The 12,460-nt window shown below is 48.1% G+C and overlaps 1 protein-coding gene across 1 annotated transcript in view; it reads right to left on the bottom strand.

Moving 5' to 3' along the window:
• The window catches only part of lgi3 (leucine-rich repeat LGI family, member 3), a gene marked incomplete at both ends in the record, with an annotated part of 11,320 nt that extends 4,421 nt beyond the window's left edge, over nucleotides 1–6,899 (bottom strand). The window contains 3 exons of the mRNA XM_084468207.1: nucleotides 238–500; nucleotides 6,353–6,418; nucleotides 6,774–6,899. Coding sequence (XP_084324333.1) covers nucleotides 238–500; nucleotides 6,353–6,418; nucleotides 6,774–6,899 — 455 coding nt within the window. The remainder of the gene's footprint in view (nucleotides 1–237; nucleotides 501–6,352; nucleotides 6,419–6,773) is intronic.
• Between the last annotated feature and the right edge of the window lie 5,561 nt (nucleotides 6,900–12,460).

Here is a 12,460-nt window from a genome sequence, read left to right as displayed (position 1 = left end):
GTACTGTCTTACACTGGATGATAACCCCCCTACTTTAGCTATGTGAGCCAAAACAAATGATCTTCCACGTTCCTTAAAGGGAAACAAGAGAACGTGAGGCAATGGTATTATGTCAAACCATCATGTATGTGGTGGTCACACCAGTGGACAACCCAGCATGGCAAAAGTCTGTCCACACACACACACACACACACACACACGGCCCCCTCTCAGTGTGGGGGGGGGGTCTGTACTCACAGGGAGATGATCCCCGGGGGGAAGCTCTTGGGGATGGCCTTGGTGTCCACGCAGAAGGCGCTGTCCTTGGTGCAGGAGCAGGTGCTGGGGCAGCGGGGGATCTTAGGGGCCCGCTTGGCCTCCCCCGCCCCGGGCCCCTCCAGCAGGCAGAGGAGGAGAGCCAGGGCCAGCATGCCGACTGCCAGGCCCCTGGGAGAACCGGTCCAGCCGCGGTCCACCATCATCTCCTTCTTCTTCTTCTTCTTCTTCTTCTTCTTCTTCTGCTAAACTAAAGGCGGGACACGAAGATGGGCAGAGAGCAGAGAGGTGGGCGAGGAGGGGACTTCTGCAAGTTTCTCCTGTTCCCGTTGGATTGGCCGACTGAGCTGCCGGTGATGAGCACTCCTGCAGTGTAGTGTTCCTGTAGCTCGACGGCAGCACTAGGGATGCAGACTGAGGGGTGAGCGGGCGAGACGTAAAACAAGGAGGAGGGAGAGAAAGAGAGAGAGAGAGAGAGCTGGAGTGTGAGCGACGAACAGAAGAGGTGTAGTCCTCCTATCCTCTGTGGGTACTCTGCAGCTTCTCTGGGTTTGTGCTCTCTCATTCTCTCTCTCTCTCATTCTCTCTCTCTACTGCAAGAGGGGAGAGTGAGGGTTCTTTCTCCGCACTAGGACCTGTACGCAGTGCTGCTGACACTGAATAATTTAGCCTCATATGGAACACAGAAAACCTATAAACGATAGCTCCAGCGGTGGCTGGCTGAGGGAGGGGGAGCGGGGGAGGGGAGGGGAGGGGAGGGGGAATCTTGCCTCCGCGATTTATGTTGGAGGCGATACTGCATTGATTACATACGTTGGGATGAGACTCGCTGGAAGGGAGCTTGTGTTATCAAGGATGTAGGGAACTTCAGTGTGTGTGTGTGTGTGTGTGTGTGTGTGTGTGTGTGTGTGTGTCCGTGTGTGTGTGTGTGTGTGTGTGTGTGTGTGTGTGTGTGTGTGTGTGTGTGTGTGTGTGTGTGTGTGTGTGTGTGTGTGTGTGTGTGTGTGTGTGTGTGTGTGTGAATGTGTGTGCATAACTGATTAGATATCAAAATGCCTGATGGATAATAAGTATTCAATCATAAGTTAATTTAAAAAAAAAGTCTTCACAGATAAAGAAAATTCCGATAGATTGACGTAAAATAGATAGAAGTAAAATACTTAGATAGAAGTAAAAATATGCACTTAAAATGTGTTAAGGCATTAAGCAAACATTCACCACAGTTTTTATTGTAAAACACCTTCGACCGTTTCATGTCGTAGGACAAGCACAGGTGTCACGCATAGCATTTTATGGGACATCTGATTCTGACAGAATCTGTGTGACAGATTCACTAGTCTACTACCCGGGACCTGGTACGTGAAGAGAGTGATCTGATAATTAGTGTTTGTCATACGATGACCCCTCTGTGAAAAGGGTATACAGGAACATAAACGAGATGTAGTTGAACAATTAATAAGCACCCGTTTGATACAACTGTTCAGTGTTTCTCACTCCCGGTTCTCGTCACCAGGAGGTGCTGTGGCCTAAAACATGACGTCCACCGAGGAGAGATGAAAGTCAGAGACGAGTTGAATGGCAGCTGGCTGGACGGAGCTCCGGTGCCAGGCACTGCGAGTTTGCAGGGACAACAACCCTGTTGTCCCGAGCAGAAAGCCGCTACCTTTAAAGCAGTGTGCTGTCCGAAATTATCATGAGGTCATTAGGCCTGTAGTATGCAATAACAGACCGGGTTTTTTAAGGAAATTGGGTAAAATTATTAAAACGGATTATTTAATTTCACCAATTTTATATTATTATTGGCCTATGTTAATAGTAAAACAAGTGTGCATCAGCAGTTACAAATTAAGCTGCGGAAATATACATAATTGACATTGGATGAGTTCATTTAATTTGGCCTTCTAACTAGGTATTTGTAATTTCAAATTTTTAATAAATAATTAGTGTGGTTGCAAAACAAGCCACACTATTATTATCTTGTGTGTATTCATTATTTTTCTTACTATGATTCCTTCTACTCGTTTTGCATTTCTACAGTTTTGGGGGTATTTACACCTAATCACTACAAACAAGTCGGGCATATATCAATGCAGTGCGCCGCTACTACTAGAGACCAACCATTTCAGACTTTTTTATTATTAATATTTATAATATTAATATTTAATATGGAAAGTGAATGGGGCAAAAACTCTCAAATCAACCACTCCAAACCTGAACACCTGTGAGTTTATTAATGAATTAAATTAGCATATGTAGAAAAAAGGTGTCCAAAAAGGTTTGTCCCGCAGTGTATTTTGCCTCAATGACCCATAAGGTCCGTCAGGATCGATTTTGCTGTACTTGTACGAAATGTGATCCACGTACTCCTTAATACTGCCCGAACTTATTGTATTATTTTGGTTTTGATTAAGTTATAAATGGCCGAGTTATGGCTGATTTATAAGAAAATACAATTATGCAAATTATGCATTATTCAACCAATCCCAAGTCCGCTTTAGAGAACCCCAGAGGCCTAAAATGTGGTGTGCCCATCAAGTACCTCCCCCTTAGGTAATGTGGAACGTTTTGTTTTGATAGCTAACAAAATGACATCATAGGGTCAATTTCAAATGACCACTATTGCAGGTGCTCACTGAGCTATTTTTTTATAATAAAAGTCAATGGAGGAAAAACCCTGACCATTCTGAAGTCGAACAACTCAGGGTTGTCAAAGCTGCAACATGTATAGAAACCGCCAAAAAGTAAAGTCCCTCCTCGGTGACAGGGGGCACCATAACTCAAAATGAACTAACAAAAATGATCTTGATTGATCAATCGCAAGTCGGCTTTAAAGTGGCCCAGGGATTATTATGTATATTTATATATAGCATTAGTGTGCTCGCGCATTAGCATGGCTAGCATTACCATGTCAGCGTGCTTGCTCATTAGCCTCGCAATCATTAGCATGTCAGCATGATCGCTCATTAGCATGGATAGCATTAGCATGTCAGCATGCTTGCTCATTAGCATGGCTAGCATTAGCATGTCAGCGTGCTCACTTATTAGCATTAGTGGCGTATTCCATGATTTGTTTGAATTAATCAGTTTGCATCGGTCAGTTCGCCAAGAAGAGTCGTTCGTTCGTTCGTTCATTCGCATTTCCGGTAGCGGTGAATCATGATTCTCAGTCACTGAGTCGGTCAGACTCGGCTCCTCCCTCGTTCTCGTTCAAACGAATCGTGAATGCACATTCTCAGCCGAGTCGGTCAGACTCAGCTCCTCCCTCGTTCTCATTCTCAAACGAATCACGATCGTGCAATGGTGCAAACGGTCATCAATCAACACAACATTAACTAAGTTCCTTTTAACTGAGCAGCGCTTCATGGTCGGAATCGTGTTGTTGTTGCCCTGCTGGCTCTCGTGACTTCTCAGTCCTCACCGCTAAACACAGTCAGTGAACAGACGGCAACTCGCGAGTCAGCGACTAGTGGAGCTGGGAGTCGAGTCTTGGCGAACGAACGATGACGAACGAGTCGAACGAGAGCGGTGAATCAGGTCGGTTCGTTCATTTTAAAGAGTCGTTTGTTCGAACTGATTTGTTCGTTCGAACTGATTTGTTCACGAACAAGCCACCACTAATTAGCATGGGTAGCATTAGCATGTCAGCATGCTCGCTCAAATGCTAGCCCCGCTAGCATTTGTATGTAATGGAATATTGCGCAGACATCAAGTTTGCTCTCACACACATTTTCTTCAGAAAACGCACATGCTGCTACATGTCTAGTTATGATTGACTTCTAGAATTGGCCTACTTGCATGTGCATGTTTTTCTTTTGACTTTGATTCAGTAGGGCCTGACTACAGTTCCCAGGAAGTTCAGTGTAGTTAAAGAGGTGCTTGTTGGTTGTTGTTTTTCTCCGTAAATGCTTCAGTTTACTCCTGAAAGCGCTCCACCCAGCTCACCTCCGGTGGGAACCAGTTTAATTGCACAGAGAGAGGCAGAGCATGTAGCAGCAGCTGGAAATCATAGCCTGCCAACTCTTTAATAAGGACATAGTAGCAAAAAGATATTAACCTTTTAATCTTTACCTTAAAATGGATGATTCACTTACTTTATTATTATTTGTATTATTATTACCACATTATTTTTGTGGCCATCTTTTTATAAAATCCCTGGGATATAGGTCTACTTAAATGTCTACTTAAATGTCCGGCTTTATTCATTAACCCAATTAATTTAGGATATCAAGCTAAGAAGGTTTCTGTCTTCGTAATCTTCTGTGGGCACAAACAAGATGAGGTAAACATATTTTTTTGTTTGTATGGAAATCTTTGTGGGTTTCAAAAGATTCAACATGTTCCCATAAGTAGTGCATGTCCATTCAAAAAATAACCACAATACCAGCTGTGTTCCTCAAACCAGATTATTTTATTTCCAGATTGCAGTCGACGAGTGAAAATCAAGCTTGGGAAACACTCCTACTTAGAACTTAGGAGGTAGGACTTAGCAGAGGTAACATTCAGCGACTGCCATGTTGAGCTGGCACAAATGAGTCATCAAACCAAAACAGGCCTTTTCTCTGACTTTAGCAGAGAACGCCCCCACGTGTCCTGTTCTGTCTGGCCATGCTGCGCCTTCATGTCTGCATTTGGACCTGCTCCAGGTTCTTCTCTCGCTGTGCCCTGCTGGGTCTCACAGTGTTAGAATTAGCGGCGGAACTATGTGAAGAACGAGGACGGTCGCCCAACATCCACCACCGTGATGGCTGTGGCCCCCGAGCCCACATCCCATCCTCATGAGGGGCCAGGAGCCCAGAAAGACCTTCTGTCTCCGCCCCCCAACATCTGTTGGCCTTTGGGCTTTTGTTTCTCCACATACCTGCTGGGACTTTGGGCCACTTCGGGAGAAGTACGATTTCAGGGCTGGGAAAAACCATGTCATATTTCATGGGTGTTCTTCTTCCAGAAAGCCTCCAGCTGACACCAGTATTCATGCCTTCAGACCTACAGTGACAGCTTGTACGAATGCCTACAACAACATACTATATACACGCTGTCCTTGTCTGTCCCTGTTTGTGTTTACACTTTTCTAACTAATGATCATATTGCACAGAACTGCTGGAGGTTTAGAGTACGCATGCCTACAGTCACAGCGTGTATATAATATGTTGTTGTAGGCATTCGTACTCTAAACCTCCAGCCGTTCTGTGCATCGGTGCATCAGAGCATCAGTTAGAAAACTGTAAACAAGGACAGACAAGGACAGCGTGAGATGGATTGGTCCCGCCAGCCGCCGCCCGTTGATGGATCACCTGTGGTTCCTCATGACGTCACACAGAGAACGAGGGTCGATCGCCCGTCTGAGCGTGAGTCAGGAGCCACTTTACATGCAGGGCCACCGCCAAGCACCATGTGACGGGGAAACTCAATAAAGCATGTGTTTGTCAGCGCAGCGTGACCCGCTGCACTCATCCGTCCTCGTTGACGATTCCACCTGTAAAAGGCTCCTGTAACGTCGTCACCGCGCCCCTAATGCCCACCATCATTCCTCGTTTGGTGTCCCTAGAGGGGAGGTCTCTAGCCAGCTACGTGACGAGGCGGCGGTCCACCTCGCCTCGAGTGAACCAGCCTCCAAGCATTGAGGTAGTACGTATGAGCCTAGCTAGAGCTAGCTGCTCAGTGTGCTCTCCATTCCCCCAGGATGTACAGCGTGGATCCTGTCTGTTTCCTTGGCTTCCTCTCCTGGCGTGGGGGGGGGGGGGCGGCTCAGACATTGGGAAGGTATGTCAGGCAATCTCATCCCGCCGGGCTCAATTCAATTAAAGAGAGTACAAAGACATATGGCTCAGAGGCCTGTGATATGATTAGAGCGCCGGCGTTGATTCATGCCCTCCCTTATCTCGTTGTCACTGACGGCACAGGGCCGTAAGTGGGGACACTCAGAGAAAGGTGCAGGGGAGTTACGTCTTAGAGAGCCAAAGCTCTGCTGGTTGGCTGCTGCCAGCTATCGTCGGCTCTTATTTATTATTGTTTTGGGAAGACTTATGGTTTCATCCCAGTGGTGTCGATGGCAACAGAGGGTGGTGGTTGTCCTCCCAGGACAGCCCGTGTTTATCACCAGAGGCCGTCCGAAGGCCATGTGCTGGTTCTCAAGAGCAGCGTTACACAGGATGTCTGCTGTTGTCTGGCAACGGACACACAGCCCAGTACCCAACACACACTGAGTACAGCCCATATATATATATATATAGTACCCAACACACACTGGACACAGCCTAGTACCCAACACACACTGACCACAGCCCAGTACCCAACACACACTGACCACAGCCCAGTACCCACCACACACTGACCACAGCCCAGTACCCAACACACACTGAACACAGCCCAGTACCCAACACACACTGACCACAGCCCAGTACCCAACACACACTGACCACAGCCCAGTACCCACCACACACTGACCACAGCCCAGTACCCAACACACACTGAACACAGCCCAGTACCCACCATACGCCAGGATTAATCTGTGGGCTCACCAGGGCAGATGAGCCCTTTAGGGCTGAGAGGTTCAGGACCAGGTGTCCCCTGATGGTCAGCATGGAGCTGAACCAGAGGTAAGCCAGGAGGACGCCCACCTCCCACAGCCACCATGATGTCACCATTTAGGGTTTCAGGCATGATAATGTGCTGTATATATTCATATACATATTCACCCACACAGATACACACGCACACACACACACACGCACCCCCCCTCCCCCCCCCCACACACACACACACACACGCTCACACACACATACACAGACACACACACACACACACAGACACACATATACACACACACACACACACACACACACACACACACACACACACACAGCCTGTCTCCCCCCCACCCCCCCTCTGTGGGGCGGGCTGCCATTACAGACAGAGGATCTGTCCCCGGGGAGCGGGATGTGTTGAAGGAATGTGTGTCCAGGTATCCTCCTGCCGCGGGGGGGGGCGGGCTTGGCTGGCCCGTTGATCCTGTTTGATAAAGGCCCTGACAGGCCGGATTAGGTGTCTCCTGCCTGGAGGAGCCCCGTCTCTCCGCTCGGCCCAAGAAAGTCGATCTGGTGGGAAAGGGGCGGGGCCCTGCCCCCGGGCTCCCTGCTTTTTGGGACGCAAACGCGACCGGCGAGCAGACGCACACACAGACGCACACACATACGCATACGCACACACACACACACACTAACAAAGCGCAAACATACACACAAACGCATGTACACACACACACACACACACACAGATACACTCATACACACACACACAGACACACGCAAACGCACATACACTTATACGCACAAATACACACACACACACACACACACACACACATACACAGCGCAAACACACACACACACACACACACACACACACACACACATGCATACATACACACACACACACACGTACACACACAGACACACACACACACACACACACACACACACACACACACCTGTCTCACCGTGGGCGAAACAATGACACCCTTGCTCATCTCATTTAACTGACCACACCCTTGCGTGTCGACTATAGAAAACTACTTTTTTTTGTATATATCTGCTAAGGGTTGAGAGCTAGGCACAGGCAGAGAGACAGGCAGGCAGGCAGGCAGGCAGGCAGGCAGGCAGACAGACAGATAGTTCTCCACAGAATAGCCAAAGCAGCATTCCTGAGTGTGAAGCGATGCAGCGCTGTGGGGAGAGGCAGGAAGAGGGCAGGAAGGGAGGAGGGACACTGGGGAGGGCTGCAGTGAGTGACAGGCCGTGACCCGGGCTCACCCCCTCTGTCACACCCGTCCCGGGAGCCGCCGGCACTCCACGGACCCTGTCACACGCTGGAGCGGGCCGGGGGGGGGGGGGGGCCCGGAGCCCGGAGCACGGGCCCGGAGCACGGGCCCGTCAACAAGCGAGAGGGCAGCGGCGAGAGGGCAGCGGCGAGAGGGCAGCGGCGAGAGGGCAGCGGCATGAGGTGCAGCGCTCGCTATTGTCTGACTCCGCCGTCATCTCTCCTGCTCCACCCTTCCTCCCACCCGGGGTTTAGCCAGAAATCCTGCACACTAGATATTTGCATCTTTACAAAGCATTACATAGTTATGTTGTATTGCAGAATAATTTGCTGTTACGGCCCCAACTACGCCCTTAACCTCAGCGGCCGCACGTGTAAACAAAACAGAGCAGCTCGCCGGCTTAGCCGCTGGTGAGCAGGCTGGGAGCGTCACGGTTACAGTTAGCGAACAATGGGCTGTAAAAGCCTGCATGGGTTTGCTGATCAACACGTGAAGAAGTCTTCTGCACATCACCTCGGTTCTCAGTGAACCCCCCCACCAGCTCAGTTAGGATGCAGGGGGTTGTTTAGCCGACCATTGGGGGGGTAAGCCCCCCATGTAGCCCCCCCAACGCTGCCCATCCCTGGGGCGCAACATGGCTGCCTCTGCTGCAGTCTTTCATTCATAGCCCTCATCTCATGGAGACAGTTTGCCCCCCCTAACTCCTCTCCTCCTCTCCTCCTCTGCTCCTCCCCTCCCCGCCTCCATAAATATCCACTTGTTCCCTGCGAGGTGACAGGGGCTACACACTAAAACAGACTGACGTCACCTTCTGCCTTTTCTGGACGCTTCCCAGAAAACCATAAACGCAAAAACACTCACAAACAAACAACACGCATGCACACCCGTGCATGCACACACACACACGCACACAACAGAACATACACACACAACACAAACACACACACACACACCCCTCCTCATCAATAGCGGTGTGGCTGACTGCGGAGCCACTCCCTGATGAGGACGGGCAGGCCTGTGATTAATGACATGTCTCCTCCACGTGTGTGCCATCATCTGGTTGAAGGTCAGCTTGTCAGTCTCTCCGATTTGGAGCTTGGAGACTGATAGCACAACTGTCTGGCTTATCCACCATCTCGGTGAAGTACTGCGGCCTAAGCTTTGAACTAGCTCCAGATTGCACACTCCATTTTGGGTTTGCTTTTCCAAAGTTCACAGAGCTTTTGATATGATTTCTAAACGTGAACATTGGCAGGAGACTCAGAACACTTATTATGTGTTCAAGTAGAATGTTGACTCTTGTTTTACTGGACATAAGATTGATTCATGGATTATGACATATTTCTTCTGAATTTATCCCAGCTATGCTTTGACCTTCACCAACAGCGCACCACGCACGACTCGGTGACGTCGGTTCAGAGGAACGCGGTTCTAGTAAACGGCTTTACTAGGACCCAGGGCCGACACCTCCAGCCCACTGGTCTCTGAAAGAGATGATTGATGCATTCATCTGCCAAAGGAACAATAAAAACACCTTCCATACAGTGCACTTCATGTCAGATATTAACAAGTTTGTTCATCTTGGTAATATTTTGTAAATATATTTGTTTAAAAGGCTAAAATCACTGATCTTATCACATCTTATTAAGTATTATTCTCCCCCAGAGAGTATTTGAACAAGGAAACTACTCTTGTGGCCGTATCTGCCCTTTTGATCCTGTCCTGTTACATGTGTCCTATCAGATGCACAATATTTGGTGTTTCCTCCTATTCATCTGAACTATGAAGGTCTGAAATATACTTAACGTCATCGATGACTCAAGTCTTCCCATTTGCTAGTCAGGAAATGGTGTGAAATGTGAAATGGATGAGTGGAAATGCAGAGGTCAACGTAGATCCAAAAGCTTGCTTTACTACAGCAGCATAAGTCAGACATTAAACAGGGTTGGTTGAGTGTGTGACTGACTGTGTGTTGTTATGCTTGTTTAAATGAATTAAAGTTTCCTTCCTTAAATTTTAAGGAACAGGACATGAAGCTAGAATCCCTAAAAAGGATCTCTGTTCAGCAAGGTATTTCTGAGGTATTTGGTACAAACTGTGTTTCAGTTGCTTAACCATTACAATATTAGTTAGCAGGGAGACCCAGATAGCTGAAATTTATTCCGCTGTAGTCACACCCCAAAACAAAAAGGTTCAGTCTTTGAAAATGAAGACCATACGTTTCACTTTGTAACAGCAGTTAGGAACTTGTAACACACATGGTTCTATCTCTTCCAGACCACACCCAGTGTGTCTTTAACCAACACAAAGACACAATAAAGTCAGCCTCATCCTGTTTTTTTTTAGGCATTACCAGTAAGTGCAGCTCTCCATTATAAAAGTGCTGTTGCTATTCTAGACAGCAACCTTTGCTCTATCAAAGTCTGTACCTGTGCCATCTGTCCAGGGCTAATACTTCCTCTTCTAATGGCACCCAGGATGGACACGCCATTAACCGGTCATATGGCAAAGCTGTTCAAGCCGGTGTGTATTTTGTATTTGTGTGTCATTACACACACACACGTATATATATATAGCCCTCCTCATCACCCAACACTGCACACAAAAATACAACTTATCACCACATTCAACAGGTTTCCAGGGAACATCCAATCAATGATCTACTCTGCAAGGGAAATACATTTATTATTATTATGGTCATTGTACATTTTTATACTTGTTGGTCGTTGTTGGATGGAGAAGGCTAAACGATCAACAACACTGGAAGTGCTCTCCTGGTTCCTGCAAGCCTCTCACCCTGGACATCAGCCCCCCCACCCCCCCGCCTTCTGTCTGTCCGTCTCTGGGTGATTAAACCCAGCGTTGGGAAGGGGGGAGGGGGGGGTGGGGGAGCGCCTGTATCTCTGTGTGGTAGCCCGTTGCGTGGCTACAGCCTTCCCCTGCGATGCATCACCCAATGGCAGGAGGCCAGCCGGGCCGGGGCAGGCCTGGAGGACTGGAGGATGAAAGCCTCGGGCGCTGGGTCCACTCACGCCGCCATAAACGACATGTTTACGACTGGCCCGGGCGCCGTCGCCGCCAGCCGCTCCGCGTCAAGCCAGCGCCGCATTATCATATTTAATCGTCCCCGGCAACCTGCGTTTAGATTGCTGCGAGCCTGGAGTGGCAGCGCGGCCTCAGCGTGTAAACACACGGGTCAGCTGACCGCTATCTACCGACTGGACTTTGTCAGCTCCGTTCGAATCACCTGAAGCTTTAGCAGCTGGTTTTTAATTTTTTATTTTCGATAGCATTTTATTTGAATGTAAACCTTTTTTTAACGGTGACTTAGGTTTTTTGCAACTCCATCAAGTTGGAAGGCAGCCGATGTAACTGCTGTTAAAGCATTTACTATACAAAGTTTAGTCCATCACATTGAAGGCATGCACATGGAAGTGCACGTTGTTGACTGAAGATAAAACAAAGACGTGGCGTTCCTTTGACTGGCCAACAACCACACATATACACTGGAGACCAAACGGGGTCGCCGACCACCGGTCTGGGAATAAGACAAGAAATACAGGATCTCACACACACACACACACACACACACACACACACACACACACACACACACACACACACACACACACACACACACACACACACACACACACACACACACACACGATTTAACGACTTTTTGAAGGACACAAGCCTAAAACACAGAGCTATGTTGTGTTGTAGAGGTAATTAAAAAATACATGTCCATGGAAACAAAACAACTGCTGGTCAACGTACTCACGGACGCAGCAATTTAACGCCAAAAAAAAGCCGGGGGGAAGAGAAGACAGAAAAACAAAAACCAACACTTCCACAATACGGTACAATTATTTCATTATTTTCTGATTATTTCCCTAAGGGCTTCGTTTTGTTTACGGATCGAACTGAAGCATCCTTGTACAAAAAGAAAAAAGCAATCAATTATGATATTAAAAAATAAGAGTACAGTGTAAATATATATTCATATTTATAATTTTCTACCTGTATTTACAAGAAGATACTTTTGAATGATACTTGGACCTCTGTGTGTAAGGTAGTCATGCCCCCTTGCTAATAGTACAGTCTCTGCAGTTCACCAGCAATGTAACACCAAACAATAAACCGCAACACAACTCATCACCACCGTCACCGTCGTCAGTCCTTTGGTTCTCCTGACCAGTGTGGGGGGGGGGGGCAGAGCAGCACTCTGTAAAAAAATAAATGTTCCAGCACTGGCCCACTGAGTAGCAATGTACCCCCTCCCCCCTCATCGACGCCGTAGCCAGCCCACCTCAGTCTGGGTGGGGGGAGCCAGGAAGTGGGAGTCATTCCCCGAGTCCTTTCAAAAGATGGAGGTGGCGGTTGCTT

Source organism: Micromesistius poutassou, assembly GCF_964030765.1.
Source record: "Micromesistius poutassou genome assembly, chromosome: 5".
In the NCBI taxonomy this organism is placed as follows: Eukaryota; Metazoa; Chordata; class Actinopteri; order Gadiformes; family Gadidae; genus Micromesistius; species Micromesistius poutassou.
The sequence above is the reverse complement of the archived record's forward strand: the minus strand, read 5'-3'. Positions and strand labels throughout refer to the sequence as shown.